This window comes from Bactrocera dorsalis, chromosome 5 (genome assembly GCF_023373825.1).
Source record: "Bactrocera dorsalis isolate Fly_Bdor chromosome 5, ASM2337382v1, whole genome shotgun sequence".
Taxonomy (NCBI): Eukaryota; Metazoa; Arthropoda; class Insecta; order Diptera; family Tephritidae; genus Bactrocera; species Bactrocera dorsalis.
This window is the reverse complement of record NC_064307.1, coordinates 28,543,879-28,564,979: the sequence shown is the minus strand read 5'-3', so window position 1 is coordinate 28,564,979 and position 21,101 is coordinate 28,543,879. Positions and strand designations below refer to the sequence as shown.

General features: G+C 35.7%; 2 protein-coding genes across 4 annotated transcripts; both read left to right on the top strand.

The window, feature by feature from the left end:
- The first annotated feature begins 344 nt into the window (after window positions 1-344).
- On the top strand, window positions 345-19,233 carry LOC105225042 (neurexin-4). 3 transcript variants are annotated; one of them, XM_011203353.4, is made up of 14 exons: window positions 345-831; window positions 2,757-2,873; window positions 10,694-10,890; window positions 12,841-12,982; window positions 13,063-13,433; window positions 13,501-14,308; window positions 14,367-14,492; window positions 14,570-14,773; window positions 14,845-15,436; window positions 15,508-15,845; window positions 15,917-16,096; window positions 16,176-16,520; window positions 16,598-16,732; window positions 16,803-19,233. In XM_011203353.4, exons 1-14 carry the CDS (start codon window positions 750-752, stop codon window positions 16,991-16,993), a joined length of 3,828 nt encoding a protein of 1,275 aa, XP_011201655.2. In that variant the 5' UTR covers window positions 345-749; the 3' UTR covers window positions 16,994-19,233. The 3 variants fall into 3 exon arrangements, with proteins under 3 accessions (XP_011201655.2, XP_049315399.1, XP_049315400.1); XM_049459442.1 differs by lacking the exon at window positions 10,694-10,890 and adding an exon at window positions 9,559-9,755; XM_049459443.1 differs by lacking the exons at window positions 345-831; window positions 2,757-2,873 and adding an exon at window positions 9,615-9,755.
- Window positions 3,595-4,980, top strand: LOC105225041 (L-aminoadipate-semialdehyde dehydrogenase-phosphopantetheinyl transferase). The gene has a single exon (XM_011203351.4). The coding sequence runs from the start codon at window positions 3,988-3,990 to the stop codon at window positions 4,876-4,878; it is 891 nt and encodes a 296-aa protein (XP_011201653.2). The 5' UTR covers window positions 3,595-3,987; the 3' UTR covers window positions 4,879-4,980.
- Window positions 19,234-21,101: the final 1,868 nt, after the last annotated feature.

The window sequence follows — 21,101 nt, the reverse complement described above, 5'->3', positions numbered from 1 at the left end:
TGTATAAACAAAGAAATAAAATATGTTGACATTCGTGTATGTTTGACGGCACACAACCCTGTGTTGGGCTGCTCCCAAATTTGAGAGTGCGTATATCTTCTTCAACTTAATTTTTTTAAACTTAATTACAGCAATAAAGAATAATGATAGTCGTATTCAAAAACTTTCAGATATTTTCGAATTTCCCTAGGGGCAGTTTAATATAAAATATCTAAATAAAACTGTTTAGTGCAACCCTGTGTTGCAATGCTGCCAACATTTTCTTTCTTTTGTATGATATTAAACACTATTCTTATTGGAATGTCAAGTTAGACAAGAGAGCTATTTGAAGAGATCTCAAACTCTTGCATTCAAATTCGATTCGAACGTGGAGTTGTGTAGAACAATATTTTGTTGCAGCGGTGTGACGGTTTTTATTATTTAGTGTAATACACATATTGTGCTATAAGAATTCTTCAAGATATTATAGAAATCCATTTTTTAAGGAAAAAATAATTATACACATGCTTGGGTTGGGTTCTTTACCCTAAATAAATATCGGTGCGCGAGTGCTGTAAATTGTGCTGGTGTGTCAAGCTAGTGCTCCGCTGGGCAGCAGAAGTAAATTTCACTGCCAACAGCTCAAAGAAATTTGTTAAAAAGTGGTTATCAGGTGGACGCCTAACAAGTGCAAAATTTGTTTCATGCATTCACCAATGTACTAAATGAATTCTAGCTGAAATCTCTATATTTAATTATATTATACAATAATGAATGCCTTTGATTTGACGAGAGCGCTGCTTTGTTGTGGAATTTTTTTCATAAGCTGCAACATACGGAATGTTACTGCAGGTAATTATAGAATTGGAGAAAAGGCATTTGTTTTATTTCTGGGGTTTTGTTTTCAAACTTATAGGAAAAAATATGTGGAAAAATAGTTATAAAATTAAAGCACTGACATTTATAATTTTTTTGGGTGTGACTCCACATTGAGATCGTAATGGCGATGTCTCATCATTCGTTGCTCTTGCTGTGGTTAATTGAACATGGCTATTTACGCTCACATATATTGTTGGTAATAAATTATTTGTCCATACTCGCTCAAAGCCGTTTACGTGTGATCAACGCGGAGAGCGTATTAAAGCTGAACTTGTCCGCTCTAGCGCTAGATAGCTTACGAACTAGGTAGTCAAAACAGAGAGTATAAAAGTACCACCCATATTTTGATGAAGGGGGAAAGGGGATATCAAGTTTTATTGGTTGTTCTCGTTTTTGTTTTTAAATATTATGTATAAAAGCTAATGACCGCTGATTCATAAATCTGCCTTAACTAAAAATTTCATAATAAACATGATCCTGTAACTTTTTTATTGAGAATATTTAAAATATTTAATTAAGTACATAAATTTGCATGTACATATGAACGTAGTGATTGCAATAATTTGCTGCTGGATATGTATACACTTTACCAAGGACAAATCGGCACCGGCGTTTTATGACATACTGCCGGAACATTTAATGCGCATGCGAAATATTTCGGTCAAAGGTTCAGCACCACGTCAAACACGTGAATTTAATGTTGGTATTACAGGCTTTGCTATTCTGAGACCATTTATGTACATATTTAAAAAAACGTCTGCAATGCTCCAGACAAGCTCCTTTGATTTTACATGTGGGAGGGTTCGTAGAAGCTAATGGTGACTTCGATTAAACAACTATTGGCATATTTGCAAACTCCTAGACAACAACATAATTGATCAAGCAATAGTCAAACATTTACATATAATATTATGTATAGTACAGATGTTCATAGATATTCATGAATAATAGTTTTAAATGGAAATCGGGATAATCCATTTCATGTATATAGTTACATATGTTATGAATTAAACTTCATTACAAATGTTTGATCTTTGTTAAAACCATGTTATTTTATTTTAAAATTTTATATTAATTCTGTTTTGCTATTCTTATTGCGAATATCATGCATACATATGTATGTAATATATAGGAAGCGTAATAAAATAAGTAAAGAAAGCTTAAACCCCACATATGTACATATAAGAATTGTTGCATTATACTTTTGTTGGTCGCACTTGAGTAGTGGCACTTAGCCAGGATAAGGCAACACGAACATAAAACAAGCCAAGCAGTATACACAGGCGACGGCGACAGCCAGATTGTCTGCACTACTCAAAAAAGGGTGGTTTATTTTGCAAACGAAGGTAGGGTGTTGTTAGTCTTGTTTACATAAATATGAGTAAGTGGAAGTGTGTATATAATATGTTTGGGAAGTGTTCATGAGCAAGATAATGCCCATGGTAAGGTACATGCCCAAGTATATTTATAAATTATAATATTTAAAGAAGCTTTGTATCACGTTTCTGTTTACTTGTCAAAATCAAAAGTTTACTGGCTTGTATGTAGGCTGTCGACCACGAGAGTAGGTAGTTGCTTTAGAAAATTACACAACTTAACAAAAATGTATGCAACAAGAATACCAATAATTGGTTCCTCCTATTTTTATACAAGAAAAGAAATGTGAGAGCTTGTTCCAATTTTTTAATTAAAATAAAATAGCAGAAATGAAAACTTAATTACAAGAACTGACAACTTCAGCTGGATGAGTGCCAGAAAAGAAAACCTTGTGTTTAGGAATGTGGGTCACATTATAAGCAAAACAAACAATAAATTTATAAATTAAAAATACATAGTTAAAACTTATATTTGTTGCGTTATTTCTTAGATGTAAAATTTAAAATTTTGCTTGTTTTCAGATTCCTACAATGACTACTTCTCTGATTACGATTGTAATCAACCACTTATGGAGCATGCTGTTCTAACGGCCACTTCATCTTTGAACGATAGAGGTCCGGAAAAGGCGCGCCTTAATGGTAAGTGTTGATGAAATGTTGCTTGCTGCTTGTTTGATATATGAAAAGATTAATTCTATAATTTATACATGTACATACGTATGTATGTATGACCATTTATCAGACACCTTGCTAGGGGGTTTGTCGATTTATAAATTTGTTTTTTCACACACTCTTTTATTTTCATTAAGAATTCCACTATTTTTTCTAAACAAAAAGCTGTACGGTAAAATGTGCTTTCAATAAACTCATAGACTAAATATACATATGTACATACATACGTATGCTTGCATTGGCTGTAAAACAGCAAATAATTTTTATTTTTATCATATAATTTATTATGAATCATAAAATATTGTGAAAGCGAGTTCGTGTGTTCAAAATTATACTGAACTAAAGTATCATACAATAATTTATACATTTAAGTACAGTGGCGAAGTTTCTGTGTGAGCGGATAATGGAAACATACTTTTGCTTTTTTTAGTAAATGGAACAAATATTTTTGTTTTATACGAAATTTATCTTTTTAAATCTGCTGTTTATAGTTTATTTATTAAATAGCTTACCACAAACAAGTGTCTATTCGACACGATGTTATAGTGTTTTGAAATTTATTACTTCAGTATTGTACGCAATTCTATATTTCAAAAACCATTTATTGATATCGCATTTTAATATTATTTATTTTTAGTTTTACTACTAAGCGTACCTGGTTCTTTTAAATGAAATCAACTTATTAGTTGTGTGCATCATATATATTACATACATAAGTATATATTCTGAATTTTATTTTATTTTATTTATTGTATTAGTATTTTGTTTTCATAAGTAATTATTAACCACCATTAAACCATATTTTGCTTCATACGAAGTAGCTTTTTAGCACAATCTGCCCTCACTACGGTATGTTTACATTTTTTATCGCTTTGCGCTTCAGAGGTTGGTAGCACTGCATGTGCTCATTTCGCTCTCTTACACATGTTATTACTCATTGAGTTTTGTTTTGTGCACATTTTGACATTTCAACAGTTTCCAATTGGAATCAACTTGTTTGTGATGTATTATTTGTAAATTTGATTTTAATAAAGAAAATTAAATAAAATTTCTATAAAATAGTTTACAAAAGTTTAAGACAATGATGCAACATAAATGTACTCGTTGGGCCGTTGATTTGGCTAGCTGGAGTCCAACATTACCGCAACTAGCACAGGCGGTCGCTGTCATACAGCCTGAGGAACGAGATCGATTGATGAAATTCGTATTTCTTGATGATTTCCTTTCCTCCCTAGTTGGTCGCCTGTTAATGCGAAAATTCGTCAGTGTCTATAGTGATGTCGACTATAAGGATGTGCGATTTGCACGTGATGTACGTGGAAAGCCTTACTGGTTACAAACAGAAGATAAATGCCGCAATCAACTATCGTTCAATGTATCACACCAGGGGAAATTTGTAGTGCTTGCAGGCATTTCTGCCGAAAGTGACATAGAAACACCTGCAACTACCGCCACTTCAAAAGTGGGAGTTGGCGTTGATGTTATGAAAATTGAATATAGCGGAGGCAAAAATCTAGCTGAATTCTTTCGTATAATGCAACGCAAATTCTCTGACAGTGAATGGCGCTATATACGTCACCCACAGCATAATGAGGCCGACCAAGTGAAGGCGTTTATGCGTCATTGGTGTCTCAAAGAGGCGTATGTTAAAGAACTTGGTGTGGGCATAACTGTTGATTTGCAAAAGATAAGTTTCTCTGTGGATACTACGCATGAGTTGGATGTTGCGGCTTCACCATTAGCCGGTACAACATTACGCCGCAATGATTTACCCGAAAATGATTTCTACTTTGAAGAGCATTTGCTAGATCCAAAGTATTGTGCAGCAATTGCGTTTAAAAATTATAAGCCAGTACTGGGAAAATTTGAACTTGTAAAAATTGAAGACCTTTTGGTGGCGACAGAAAAAGCAACAGACGCTGAGATAGTAGAATACTGTAGAGAAGTTTTAAAAAAAGAACTGAAGCGATAGTTCCTGCTTGTATTTATACCACAAGATAGTTTTAGGCATAAAAGTGTTTTTGTATTGCTGATGTATGTACATGTGTGAATAAAAATATATTTTTTATATTAATTGCTTTTATTGTAACGTGAATTATTTTAGCTGCATTTACTTACATACATACATATATAATAATCAGCGGCATTATAATTTGTTTGGTATTTTACTTATTTTCGTTTGATGTTGAACACTTTAAAATTTTATATAATCTTTGTATAGTAAGATTCGCTGTTGAACAAAATTTTATATAGAAATTCATTAGCCCGATAAAAACGTTATCTGCATTATCCCTCTCATGTTTATTTCTTATAGCATAAAAGTGCACCATATGCATGTGCTTCGTTCTGAAAAATATGTTCGGATTTTGTAGCGTTGCTTTCCACAATAATCTATATCAAATATCTTGAGACAATTTGTTAAATAAACAAGTTTTTCGTATTTGGACTTGATTTTGGCTGATAGTTTCGATAGTTGATATGTAGCGTTTTGTAGCGACAGAAAACATTCCTGAAGTAATTTCAAGGAATGGTGCCGAGTTAGCAGTTATTGTCCGGATAATAATCCGGGTCCGTTCCGGTTACTTAGACCCGAATGTTGTGGGAACGGTATGGTAGTGGTAAATTTACACCAATATTCGTAAAAAAAATTTCACAAATAAATGAGTTTATAATATAAGAACGTGATTTTGATAGATCACTTTGTACGGCAGTTTAATCTCATAGTGTTGGATCGATATCATCAGTTTCGAAAAAAATGAGCAGCTCTTGAGGAAAAAACGTGGGGAAAGTTTTAGATCAATATCTCAAAAACTGAGAGACTATTCCGCATATGTATGTATGTATATACAAATACGCAGACAGACAGACGGACATTTATACTTTTTGGGACTCCAATGTCTCCTTCGGTGTTTACACACTCGGTGGCAAATTAAATTTTCCCTGTTCAGGGTTTAAATATAAGTTTTAAAAGAACAAATCTCTCTATACATTAAATCATGAGAATATACAAACATGTAAAATATGTATATGAAAAATGTACCCTAACCTCAAATTATCAAAACCACTAACTACTTACAGCAATTATTCAGCTAACCCAAAACTATTTCATGAAACTTAATGAAGCGGAAAATCCTTAAAACAAATTCTACGAATTCTTGCTGTGATATGGAACAAAAAAAAAATTATCCCACATTTTAGCGGTCCTTCAAGCTCATACTAGCTCTCACCTGCCGTTTGCGGTAAGCGATCAGTTCAAATCATATTCAATGAACTTTAAACATTTAAATGCAACACGGAACCCTTTCAATTGCAATTTTGCTTTCGGCCGCTGCACCATTTATTATTTATTTTAATTGTTGTTGTTGTAAGTATACACGGAACGACCACAGTGCCCCGTGCCGTCGTTGCCTCTTTGCATTACGAATTTCTGTCCTTGTGCTAGCTTTACCCTTTATTCACGGTAAGTGGGCATGTGAATGTACCATTTACATTTGTCTCCCCTAGTTGTGTGAAAATTTACAGCATTTTAGTGTTCCTTGTAAGCATTGAATTGCTAGCTGGCAAGCATATTTGTTATGCCGCATGACCATTTAGTTTTGGCACTGCTGTCAAGCCCGAAAAGGAAATATCAGCAATTCAAACCTGAGCGACCTTTCCAAATAAAATTGTAAGTACAAGAATATAAGTATGTACATATATACATACATAAGTAAGTATGTAGTTACTGTATATACACGTATTTCGATGCTGTGCCATATTGCAATGGCAATTTCGTGTCCTTTCCAAGAGCACTGCAGCAGAAACCAAAGCGATAACAAGAAAAAACTGAAAAGAATGATTTCATTTTCAAATATTGTACTATCCCCCTAGTTGGCAGGCATCCTATAAGGGTAGTTTGCTTGTTTCACGACCCTTTTAGTTGCTATTGTGTTCAGTTGTAGCAAATTTGGGTGATTTTGATAATCATTTCAATTAGTTTTCTATTTTATTTTCACTCCTCTTGCTGCTTTCTTCTTTAGCCTGTCACCTATTCAATTTAAAATTTATTGTCTTTTCACAACTCGTCCGTAAGTCTGGTCGTGCTAGCATTTGGCACCGCAATTTCCGACTCCTACAATAACTGTTGTTGTTTGTTGCGTAGCGCGTGCTGCATTGGATACACTCCCTGCTTCCTAAAATCCATTTGTTGCCATTTCAATTGTAGTTTCTGCTTGGGCTATTTGTGTGCCTTCAGTCGTCATTGTCATTAGGTTTTGCCTTTTAATATTTAGGGATTTCGCGTTCTTATTGTGCGAGTGTTTGTATGTGCCGCCTCCCTTTGGTTAATTCATCGTTTCGGCGTTCACGTGTTTCCATTTGTGCGACACAATCGTTAGAACGTTTTTGATAATGCGGGGGTGTCACGCTTACAAATCAATCGATACACTGGTTTGCTCTGGGTAAACAAAACTGGTAACTAACTAATTGTGCATGACTTTATGTCATTCAGTTGAAAGTAGGATACAGTTTACAAAGTCATTCAACTGTTTGTGATTTATTATTGCCAGGGTATTTTTGTAACGTTTGACTTGATACGGCAAATGATCCTGGCTGTAGTGCCGATATTTAACTGTATATTTTACTCTTTACCTTCTCTCTTCGATTTATTTAAAGAGTTATATCCACTTGCAAATCAGAAAAAAAAGTTTTTATTTGTGAATTTTTTTTTTGAGAGGCATTTTATTTAATTAATAAATAAAAATAATGCATATTTATAAAATTTAATATACTTAATCCAGCCATAAATTCTGTTACAAGTTCAGGCCCTTTATATAGATGAAGATTTTTAGACCCTCCACAGGAGCAGAATCTTGCTAGAAGATTCAATATTTTTCAACCAAGAGAGTTTTGCTTAGCTACTTTACTCCGCCTTCTAAAACATGCTCCTGGTACACTTTTATCCAGTTTTAACCTACAGAAGTGAAGACGTGTACCACCTTTCAAGATATGGACTTTTTTTGTACTTTTTGTATGCATAATAAACTTTGTTTCAGAATTTATGGTAAGACTAAGTACTCTAATAATTGGCGATTCATTTTGAAAACTTATGGATTCCCTTGATCTAAAAGTCGATCTCCAGGAGGGCTTCCGTAAAGGCTATCTCTCGGACCTTCCTCGCTTCCTTGCTGTACAGAACTTAAAACTCTCCGCACTAAATATGAAGCGATCATATTCACAAACTGGACTTAGGAGTTCAGATTTGACCTTAATATTGCTGTCGATGGCATTAATATTCCTTCACTCCTCATAAGAATGCGATTATCGCCAAAGTACCAATATGGTCGCCTGAAACGCAGACGAGGAAGCTTCACAGAAGCTTGTCAGAACACTGCACTCCGAACCTTGACAGGATGTCTTTTGATGTCACCCATCCAACACTTGCATATTGAGGCTCGTATGATCCCAGTTAAGGAGCATAATGAACTCTTTTACAAACGGTTCCTGCTGTGGTGCTTTCTTAGAAATCATCCCTGCAGTCACCTACTTGGATTGGAATCGCCTCCTAGGAGTATCAAGAGGTCATTGATCGACTACGTCGACGACATCAAACAGTACGCCGACCAGACTTCGGAGGCAACTAACTTCCGACAAGCACTGACTGCCATTCACAGTGGAGCCATTAACACCTTTATCGACTCCCTCTCAGTGAATGGCGCACTTGTAGTGAAACTAACACCTATTGCAGACAAAAAGCTAGAGTTGCCGCGAGAAACGAGAGTGACCCTTGCGCGACTTCGTTCTGGATACTATAGCAGGTTAAAATCCTACTTATCCAGAATAAACACCGTTCATATCCAGTATATGTCCTGCGTGAAATAAGTTTCCGCATGACTATGGTCACCTCTTTGTTTGCCCCACCAACCCCACTCATCTGACACCCCTCTTCCTTCCTCTCTTTGGTCCGATCCCATCGAAACAGCACTTGGGCCCTCCGTTGGATGACGTCGACGACAACTTAGCTAATCCTTACTACATAATTTGGTACCCGTTACAACAACAACATGGAGCTCTGTCGACAAGTTTGAACCCAAACCAAAGCTGTGCTTGATAAGTGGGTATAAAGGGACATGCAACCCTTTTACAGGAAAAAAACTAAGTTGGACCAATATTTTGGTGATTTAATTTAGTTTTGAGCAGTGAAACTATTCTATTTCTCTAATAGAAGTTTAATAACATTTTGTTGCAGTTGTTGTTGCAAAATTTTTAGAGAAGAAATAAACTATTTGTAATCAAAGTCATCTTACGATAGTTCCAGCAAACAAGCTGTTGCGACGGGGTGGGACCAAAGAGAAAAATACGTTAGCTGTGCTTTACTTTCTTGTACCTTTTTACTTCCAATTAGTTAATCTAGTATGTAAATATTAATTATTAAATATATTTTAGCTTACTTATTTAATTTTTCTAGAAATCGTAAAATATTATTTTATATAGTGTTATCTAAAAAAATCGTAATTTCTTTATATCTTCAGTTTATCTACCATTTCAATTTAGAGTTTTATCGTTTGTCTTAATTTTCGTAGTTAATATTTTTATTTACCATTTTTTTTTTTTTGACTACTTCCCTACAATCACGCCCGCATATGTATGTATGAATACATATACTTTTGTATAGCCGGTACTTCGTGGTCGGCGAAAAATTCCGATTTCGATCAACGTCTTATCATCGATTTGGGTTATGTGAGAAATGTGACACACATCGCGCTGCAAGGACGACCGCACAGCGATGAGTATGTCACCGAATATTCAATTAGTTATGGCATATCTGATTTGGAGTTTGCCGACTATAAAGAACCAGGTGGCAACATTAAGGTAAGCCCCACATTAATAGTCAACAACACACCCGCATTTGTACTTACATACATACATACATACCAACATATATTGAAAATGGTTTATTAAAAAGGTGAATGGCTTCAAAAAACTGCGCATAAAAGTAATTAAAGATAACAAAAATGCGTCAAACTTATTATTAGGGAAAATATGCATGACATATGTTAAAAGGAATTGCATTCCAATTCGAAATATGACACAAGACTGACATATGCAACGCCGCTGTAAGTCGCTGCATTTACATATTTGCAGTGGCTTACTGCAAAATGGTGCTTGGGCGCACTCAGCAGGACTTACCACCACTTTTTGCTCACACGCATTTCCTCTTTTTATGTAACGGTAATATTGTGCTAATCCGTAGTTATGCTGCTAATGCGCTTATTGTAATTATTCGCTTTGGATTTTGTATAGTATTTTCTTTTTTAGATTTCTGTAGTGTTTATCTATACTTTTGTTGTAAATTATAAAAAAAAAAAACATTTTTTGGTGCTTTTAACATTTTGTGAAATATTTTTATTTTGATTATTCATTAATTTTTTTTTCATGGTGTGCGTGAGATTAGTGTTTGTATGGTGTGTGTTTAACAAATTATCAAAAAAGTTAACATCCAATCATAAACAATGTAATTTCAATATAAAGGGTGCATAGAGCGGCATTGTAGCGTTGCAAGAAAATAAAAATTGACTTTTGAAAGACAATAAAAATGTCAAATTGTCGTATTTTATCACAAAAAAAAAAATAATAATAAAAAAACGCAACTCAACGCAGGTGAGAACTCGCTGCACCCTTTATACCCCTAAGCTTATAGTTATATACCACACTGTCTCACTAACCCCAACACACTTTCTTCCATTTATATTAACATTTAAACACACAAAATGCTGCGTAAATAACAAATAACACCTTAAAAACTAAAGGCGACTCCGCTTGGACACCGATCGAGAATACTTACAATCACTTTCTAACACTCGATCTGGGTGAAGCACGCAAGACACGCAAAATCGCCACAATGGGCCGTAAGCATACGCAAGAATTTGTTACCGAGTATATTGTGCAGTATTCGGATGATGGCGAATACTGGCGCTCGTATGTGAATCCATCGAATGAGCCGCAGGTAAAGTACGAGTATTTACAAATGATGATAGAAGATGTTTGTGGATAGTACTAGATCAGATAAATACCTTAGAATTGTCGTATTGTCTTGTCCCATTGTTCAATCCTGTTTTTGAAGTAATGATTTTGTTTTTTTTAACAAATTATTTTATTTCGTTACAAATTTTCTATAACTTAAATAAATTATCCAAAAAAGAAAATCACTAGTTTACAAAAATGTTCAACTAAGTTCAAGCTGTCCGTGCGGAAAACGGAAGTCTAAGCGTTTTAAATCTTTAAAACATTATTAACCCCGTTCTTTAAAATTTTTAACCTCACATTTCAAATGAGGCAATAAGTAATTTATAAAGTAGTTGAGCAAAAATATCACCTTATTTAGCATTTTATTTCTCTTAAGGAGTTGCATGGATTTTCTCGGGTAAAAAAAAATGTTTTCAAAAAATTTTTTCAAATATAAAAATTAAATATTTGATTAAAATTTTTTATTGTTACAAATACACACTATTAGCAAAAAAAATCTGAAATTTTTGGAAAAACATATTTTAAACTCGGCCATTTCCGGTGACCTCTTGGAAAAAATATGCGTCCGCGTTGGCAGTATAACTCTATGGGAAAGTGAAAAATAACGTTTTTTAGTCAAAAACCTAGAACTTCGAATTTACACGAAGGAAAAAAACTGAAAATTGGATTTTTGACAAATATTTTTACAAAAAAATTAAAATTTCAGTGGAAATTTTGCAATTTTTTCTTTTTTTTTTTTGAATAGTTGTAATAAAAAATCCTTCGTCCATATCTTTAAAAATTGTATTTCAAAGATCTGTGTAAAATTTCATGAAGATTGGTTGAGTAGTTCTCGAGAAATCTTCTTAAGCGACTTCAAAAACACAGTTTCAACAATATACTCCTAGAACAATTGTCAATTAAATTCTAATCCTTCCGCTTATGCATTCAATCACTGTTTTGAGAATGGGTTTAAAACGATCTTTGCAGCTCTGACATTTTTTTCGTTCCTTTTTCCTTTCGAAACAACTCCTTATAGATTATACTTTTAAAAACTTAAATTATGTAGATCAGGTATATACATATAATATAATATTTTATTGTCGGTTATCAAGGAAGCTAATATCTTTCAGAGACCACATAGCGTTATTATCATAGGTTGATATTTTGCTTTGGGGTGTTTTTTCATATTTTTCGAATCGTCATTTTTTTATATTAGATACATTTTTTTATTATGCAAATGTAAACTGCTAAAAAATACTTACCAAATAACTTATCATTTCTTTTAAAAACGAAGTTCCAAAATATTTTTTTTCTTAGTTTCTATTACTGAAAAACTGTATATTTGTTTAAAAAACACAATTGTCATGGTAAACTCAATTAACTAGAAAGTTATTAAAAGACTACTCCAACAAAAAATAAAAATAAATTATTTTTAAATTGGTTTTGTATTTCTTTAATAAGTTCGCTTCGTAAAGATCGCTTTCTGGAAAGAATATAACTTTAATTCGGTCCCAATTTATTTATACATTTTTTATTTGTTTTTTTTTTTTATAAAAATTTAAATTTTCATTTTAACTATTAACTGTTTTTATTTTATTTATTTTTTTTATGCATTTGTTTATTTTTTTAATTTAATTTTGTATTAACTTATTTTTTTTATTATAATTTTTATTTGTTCATTTGAACATTTTTATTTGTGCTTTTATTTGATCTATAGTACTTACATATGTATGTATTTTGTATTTGTGATTCTTCCTTTGTATATTTGTGTGCTTTGTCAAACACATTTTATATCATTCCCAACTAATACAGTCGGTGAAAGTTGACTAAAATCAACACTCTGCATGTCCTTACACTCTTCTCGGTTTTGGTGATTATGTTTTGAATGTTATTTGTATCATTAATTTTGAGGTTATATTTATTACACAAAACATAAATGCACCCACAGATGTTCAAGGGTAACTCCGATGGCAATTCCATACACTACAATGTGTTCGAGGTGCCCATAATTGCGCAGTGGGTGCGCATCAATCCAACACGCTGGCACGATCGCATTTCAATGCGTGTGGAACTCTACGGTTGCGATTATGGTGAGTCTGACAGACATGATATTTGCTTTACAACATCAAAATCTAAAATTTTTTTAATTTCAACAATTTGCTCATTTTAGTTGCGGAGAACCTGTACTTCAACGGCACCGGCCTAGTCACCTACGATCTGCAGTATGAGCCAGTAGCGTCCACACGTGAATCCATACGTTTCCGTTTCAAAACCGCTTTCGCCAATGGTCTGCTTATGTACTCACGTGGCACACAGGGCGACTATTTCGCTTTGCAGCTGAAGGATAATAAAATGATATTGAATCTGGATTTGGGCAGCAGTTTGATGACTTCGCTCTCTGTGGGCAGTCTGTTGGACGACAATGTGTGGCACGATGTGGTGATTTCGCGCAACCGCCGTGACATTATATTCTCGGTGGATCGTGTCATAGTACGTGGCCGCATTAAGGGCGAATTCACGCGCCTGAATTTGAATCGTGCGGTAAGTAGTGAGGTTATGTTTACTTTTTTGTTTTTAATTATGAAATAAAATTGTTTACTACTTTTAGCTCTACCTCGGTGGTGTACCCAATATTCAAGAAGGCATTATTGTAACGCAAAATTTCACCGGCTGCATGGAAAATATATTCATTAATTCGACGAATTTCGTACGCGCGATGAAGGACAGTTTCGAATATGGCGACGCGTACCGTTATACAAAATACCACACCGTTTACGCCTGCCCCTCGCCACCCATTTACCCGGTTACGTTCACCACACGCGGCTCCTATGTACGCATCAAGGGCTATGAAGCGCAAAGCACAATGAATGTTTCCTTCTTTTTCCGCACTTACGAAGATAGAGGCATAATGCTGCATCATGATTTCGCCTCGGGCGGCTATGTGCGTGTGTTCTTGGAATTTGGCAAGGTGAAAATCGATATGAAACTGGCGGATAAGCCACGCATCATACTGGACAACTACGATGAACAATTCAACGACGGCAAATGGCATTCGTTTGTGTTGACAATGGGGCGTAATCGTTTGGTGCTTGACATCGACCAACGGCCGATGACCACCACGAAGAACATACAAATATCGACGGGCAAAGTTTACTACATAGCTGGCGGTGTGGATAAGAATGGTTTTGTGGGTTGCATGCGTATGATATTGGTTGATGGCAATTATAAGTTACCCAAGGATTGGGTGCAGGGCGAAGAGGTGTGTTGCGGTGACGAGGTGGTAGTGGACGCCTGCCAAATGATTGATCGTTGCAATCCAAATCCATGCCAGCACAGTGGCGTTTGCCACCAGAATTCGATGGAGTTCTTCTGCGACTGTGCCAACACAGGCTATGCGGGCGCTGTGTGTCATACATGTAAGCTTATGAAGTCCTTTATACGCAGTGTTTGCAAATAATTGTATATTTTTTGCAGCTAACAATCCACTATCGTGCCAGGCCTACAAGAATGTGGGTCACGTGAATCAGCGCGTTAATTTGAAGATTGATGTTGACGGCAGTGGTCCGTTGGAACCCTTCCCCGTTACTTGCGAGTTCTATTGTAAGCACAAATGAAACTTTTTTTTTATATTTTTGAAGTGTACTCATACTTTTTGTTAACCGTTTCGCCTTTCATAGCCGATGGTCGCGTCATTACTACACTCAGTCATAGTCAAGAGCACACAACCACTGTGGATGGCTTCCAAGAGCCAGGCTCATTCGAACAGAATATCATGTATGATGCCAATATGCTGCAAATCGAGGCGCTGCTGAATCGCTCACACACCTGCTGGCAACGTTTGAGCTACTCATGCCGTTCATCGCGTCTCTTCAATTCGCCATGTTAGTACACGCTTTTTTTTTGTCAAATAACTGTTGCTAAAACTAAACAATTTCCCACATACTACTTACAGCTGAAGCGGGCAATTTCCGTCCCTTCTCTTGGTGGGTTTCGCGCCACAATCAACCCATGGACTATTGGGCTGGCGCACTGCCCGGTTCGCGTAAATGTGAGTGCGGCATTTTGGGCAAATGTCACGATCCAACAAAGTGGTGCAACTGCGATTCAAATAGTCTCGAATGGACTGAGGATGGCGGCGACATACGTGAAAAGGAACATTTGCCGGTGCGCGCGGTGAAATTCGGCGACACTGGCACACCGCTCGACGAGAAACAAGGTCGTTACACTTTGGGTTCGCTGCGTTGCGAAGGCGATGATCTCTTCACCAATGTGGTGACATTCCGCATTGCCGATGCCACCATTAATTTGCCACCATTCGATATGGGTCATTCGGGTGATATTTACTTGGAGTTCAAGACGACACAAGAAAACGCTGTACTCTTCCATGCAACTGGACCGACTGATTATATCAAATTGAGCATAAACGGTGGCAACAAATTGCAGTTCCAATATCAAGCGGGCAGCGGACCTCTTGGCGTCAATGTCGGCACAAGCTATCATTTGAACGACAATCAGTGGCACACAGTGAGCGTGGAGCGCAATCGGTGCGTAGCTCTCAACTGCTTTTACCTTCATTTATCTAATAAATAATGAAATATTTTGTAAAACTCAACAGCAAGGAAGCGCGTCTCGTCGTTGATGGCTCCATCAAAGCGGAGGTGCGTGAGCCACCTGGTCCCGTACGCGCCTTACATCTCACTTCCGATTTGGTAATTGGCGCCACGACCGAGTATCGTGACGGCTATGTGGGTTGCATACGCGCTTTGTTGCTCAACGGTAAAATGGTGGATCTGAAACAGTATGCCCTGCGTGGTCTGTATGGCGTGAGCGCCGACTGTGTGGGCCGTTGCGAGTCCAGTCCCTGTCTAAATAATGGCACGTGTATCGAACGTTACGATGGCTACTCGTGCGACTGCCGTTGGAGCGCATTCAAGGGCCCAATATGTGCTGATGGTAAACTTACAAATTTGCCTCGTTTATATTAAGTAGCGCTTGTTAAACTTGTTTTGTTTTTGTTTGCTTAGAAATTGGCGTCAACTTGCGTACAAGCTCTATTATACGCTATGAGTTTGAGGGCTCCTTCCGTTCGACGATTGCTGAAAATATACGCGTTGGATTTACAACAACAATACCCAAAGGTTTTCTTCTCGGTTTGTCGTCAAATTTGACTGGTGAATATTTGACAATACAAATATCGAATTCAGGTGGGTGTAAAGGGTTTTTTTTGAAAAGCCGTCACTTTTATTGATTTTCGCATGCTAAACACAGAATTTGCCTTTGCAGGTCATTTGCGTTGTGTTTTCGATTTCGGCTTTGAGCGTCAGGAGATTATTTTCCCCAAGAAACATTTCGGTTTGGGTCAATACCACGATGTGCGGTTCTCACGTAAAAATGGCGGCTCCACGGTGGTGCTCACAGTGGACAACTACGAGCCAGTCGAATATAATTTCGATATAAAAGCCAGCGCGGATGCGCAATTCAACAACATACAATACATGTATATAGGCAAAAATGAGTCGATGACAGACGGTTTTGTGGGTTGTGTGTCACGTGTGCAATTCGATGATATCTACCCGCTGAAACTGATGTTCCAACAGAATCCACCAGCAAACGTCAAATCACTGGGCAGTAAGTATACCAAATAAACTCCTTTTGAATTTTGTAAATAATAATTATTCCTGCTTTTCCTTCTTTTTTCTCCGCAGCTCAATTGACTGAAGACTTTTGCGGCGTGGAACCCGTTACACATCCGCCCATTGAAATCGAAACGCGTCCACCACCACTTGTCGATGAGGATAAATTGCGTAAGGCGTATGGCGGCTTCTCTATTATACTAGGCTGTGAGTTCTCACAAACATTTGTCTCTAAAAAAAAAAACAATTTTACTTTCATACTTCGCTTTCGTTACAGTCATTTTGGTTATACTGCTGCTGCTATTGCTGCTCATGATCTTCTTAATTGGCCGTTACCTGCACCGCCATAAAGGCGATTATCTGACGCACGAAGATGAGGGCGCCAACAACGCCGATGACCCGGACGAGGCCGTGTTGCACTCGAGAACAGGCCATCAAGTGACAAAACGGAAAGAGTGGTTCATATAGTTCGGCATGCAGCACATAGGCAATTGGAGCACGTAGTCGACGCGGTAGCTACAACTCTACACAGCCTGCTGCAACCTTGCAATCACAACTATACAACGCACGTAAGCGTACGCACCCACACACACACAAACTGACACGTATGAAAAAGAGAAACTGTTTAATGTGGTTTTCAAAAGCAAATCGATGAATTAGCATAGCGTAAAATGTATTTTACACATAATAATTATGTAATTATATTAAGCATGACATGACAAACGACGACGCAGACGTTTAGCCATAGAGAAGTATAACGGAATGCGTGTGAAAATTGAAAACGAAAGTAAGTAGTTGTAGCAGTTCATAAAAAAAACTTTGGCTGAAACAAAAGTAATATTCTTTAAGTGAATAGAGACTCTTTTAACGGTACACGAAAATCAATATATGACGATCAAAAGTAAATCACAGTAAATTAAGCGAAATTAAAGTGTAAACAATTCTTATTGGACGTTGCGTGTCACACTGCCAATTTTAAAAATAAGCAAAGACCAGTTGGAAGTGGTTCAACTCGCAGCAGGATCTTAGACGTCGCGGCATTCCTAAAAAGTCAAGTGTACTTATCTACACAAAGTGAAACAAAAAACAAAAGGCATACACCATATACAAATATTGCCAAAAATGTAGACCCACTTACTTTTGCTTCCAACTGGATGTTTGAATAATAAATTTTTTGTCGTAATTTGTTTTGCTGAATTTTTTGTATTATGCTCGCTTGCTAACTTTTAGTTCGTCGTTTGGTTTTATGTTCACATCGTATTTCTTAATGTTTTTTTTTTACAAAATAACCTTTTATAGGTTAGTTTTTGAAAAAAAAACTCAAAATATAGGCATCTCTCAAAAGTAAATTTATACCGTCCATTTTCTTTATTTTAAGTTTTTTAGTAATCTAATTTTTTAAATTTAATTTGCGTGAAAAAAATATTATTAAGCAAACAACAACAACAAGTTAAGTTGACGTACCGAATCTCTACAGTTTTTATATGTAAGCGCTTTGAATTTTTTTATATTTGTTTATTAATGCTTTCGCTGTTATATGAAGGCTTTTGTGCTTTAAGTAAGAAATTTAATTTCACAAATGTCTTTTAAGTAATAAAATTATTAGCTTGCGCTTTTCCACTTTTTCCGGATGACTTTGCAGTGTGTGTTGTAAAATTAGTACTGTCATTTATAACGGCAATTTATGAAACGCATTAAATAACGCATTTGATTTGAATTGTTGTTATACCCATACATTCCATTAAATCCTAAACAACTTTCACATCGACATGAGTTCTAAGTATTCATACATACTTAAAAAATTATCCTTACATTTTACGATGAAGAAAAAACGAAGTCATGAATTTTTTTCAAATGTATTTTTTAATTATTTTTTTTAAATGTATTTTTTAAATTTTTTTTCGAGTGTACTTTACAACTTAACAAATACATAATTAAATTTTTTTTTTTCAAATATATAAATTTTTTTTTTCAAATGTATTTTTAAAAATTTTTTTCAAATGTATTTTTTAATTTTTTTTTGAATGTACTTTACAACTTAACAAACAAATATATATTTTTTTTTTCAAATATATTTAATTTTTTTTTTTTCAAAAGTATTTTAAAAAATTTTTTTCAAATGTATTTAAATTTTTTTTTTCAAAATATTTTTTCAAAATTATTTTAAATGTAGTTTTTCAAATTTATTTTTAATTTTTTTTCAAAATATATTTTTTAAAAATTTTTAATCATTATATAGAAAATATCTGTATTCGCGTTGTGTCTAGGAAAGAGAAATAAATTGTGAATCAAAAAATTTAAATGGCAACACTAATATAATTACTTGTACAAAATTTTTAAAAATGTAAAATAACACAAAAATAAAAAACAACATTGATAATTGTGCGCCTAATTATTTGGAATAAATATATATTACTACTCTTACAAAATATTTTGTAAAAACTTGTAATCTGAAATTGCTGGGGTTCCAAACAAATTGTGTAAATTGTCTATAAAATTTGATTTGAAACAATAAAATAATTAAGCCTAAAAAACTATTATGAAATTCAGCTATGCATTTAGGCACAAAAAATAAGTTGTAAAAAAATTACAACGTACATATGAAGTAACAACAACGTATTAGAAGTATGCATATGTTCATAGATCATACTAAGTTATGAAATAGTTATTAATTTTTAATAAATTTTCATTAATACACACACAATAAATGCATTCCTTTTATTTAAACTTAATAAAACATGTCATAGATTCGGGTTTTTTGTAGGAATGGTTTAAAAACATCTAAGTGGCACAGGCTGCCAGTATATGCATGGAACACCGGATTTTAAACATCAAAGTGATGTGGAACGATCTTCATGGAACTCTCTGGACCATAAATCTTCCGCAGAACCTTTCTATCGAAAACTCGTAACGTCGTCTCATACCTCTGCACCATATAGCAGGACAGAGATGATAAATGACTTGCTGAATTTGACCTTTGTTCATCGAGAGAAGACTTTTCTTCTCAATTGCCTACTCAGTGCGCACCTGTTGGCAAAAGTTGGGAGGTTGAGGGAGGGTGGGGATTGATTGATCATAATTTGCTTCAAATTATAGTTACCTTAATCCCTCCCCTCGCGATATGAGAGTGCATTGCGTTGTTGGCGTACCACTGGTATTGACTGGAATCAACTCTGTTAGGGAAGTGGTGCTGGATATATCCCTTAGAATGTTTGCAGAGTTGGAGATGGACGAGCATATTGCTCGTCTTTATGAGGTAGTTTGGGGGGTAAATAATAGGGTTCTTAGGAGGTGTAAAAGTTTTATAGTTAGGAAAATTAAGTGGTGGGCGGGTTAATTAACCTTGAAGAGGAGGACTGTCAGGTGATTGTTGTGAAAGTTTCAACGCGCCCCACGGTCCAATTCTGAAAGGCTGTCCTAGCTTAGGTACGAATTTAGTGGTGCGTTGAGGGAGTATAAAAATATGTTACTTAAAATTAAAGAAGAAGATTGGAGAAGTTTTGTTAGAGAGAATAGGAACGATATCTGTGGTATAGGAACTGGCGGAAATTCTGTTATCGTCGTGGAGAGAGTGTCCTGTGGTTCTGCTAGGTGCGTTCTTTCCCAGGTCGGAGGTAAAGACACCTCAAGCACAATAGGTACCTGTCCATCCATTAAATAATGGGGACTTACTTTTCGGACAGAAAGACTTCTATAGTTGGCATGAATGAGTTCTATCAGTGGTCTATATATTTGCAATCTCCTCTGGATGCAGTTTTGCATCAGTACTTTCGGCAACGAGATCTGATCTGATTTTGGTAACACGAGGATTAGGACCCTTGGAGTTCGCTTCAAGCTACTCATGCGGATTGTCCCCTCAGGGAGTATTTTGGTGGTTGTGGTTAAAACCCGAATTGAATGTGAATTTGCGTTACAACCGGGTGCCGGACCCAAAGTATGACTCTACCAAAGTGGTTAGTGTGTCCATTTCACACTGCCAATTGGTACTGAAAATGCCTAGTATTTTCAGGGCGCTGATCAACGCATTGATTTGATCCGCTGCGCTTTTGAGCACCGTGTCGTCAATCAACGTTAAACACACGTTGTCCCAGTGACGTACGAACCAAGTCGCGAAAGCGTACTGGACTCCAAGTTTTGGAGATATCAGTCTAAAATTTGGCAATCATCTTTTAGTTCTCAAGAAGCTGTTAATTTGTCGGAACCACGGATATTGGGGCTTTATAGGACATAGTTGTCATACAAGCTGATCCATCAAAATTCTTCTATGGAAAACTTTTTTATTTGGCAAATTATCTACACGAAATTGAGCATAGATTATTGTCCAAGATAATCTCCGAATAAATTATTCAGATCGAATATCTATGGTACAGATAGCTGCCATACGAACTGACCGATCAAAATTAATACAATTACAGGGTTTGTCCGGAAAACAGTTGGACAGAGTCGATTTAAAAAAATTTATTGAACCAATCGTTAGAATTCTTTAAAAATCTTCAAAACAGGCTCCTTCTGCGCTGATGCAGCGCTGCCAGCGCAATTTCCCAGCATTGAAGACGTCACGGAAAGCATTCTCCGG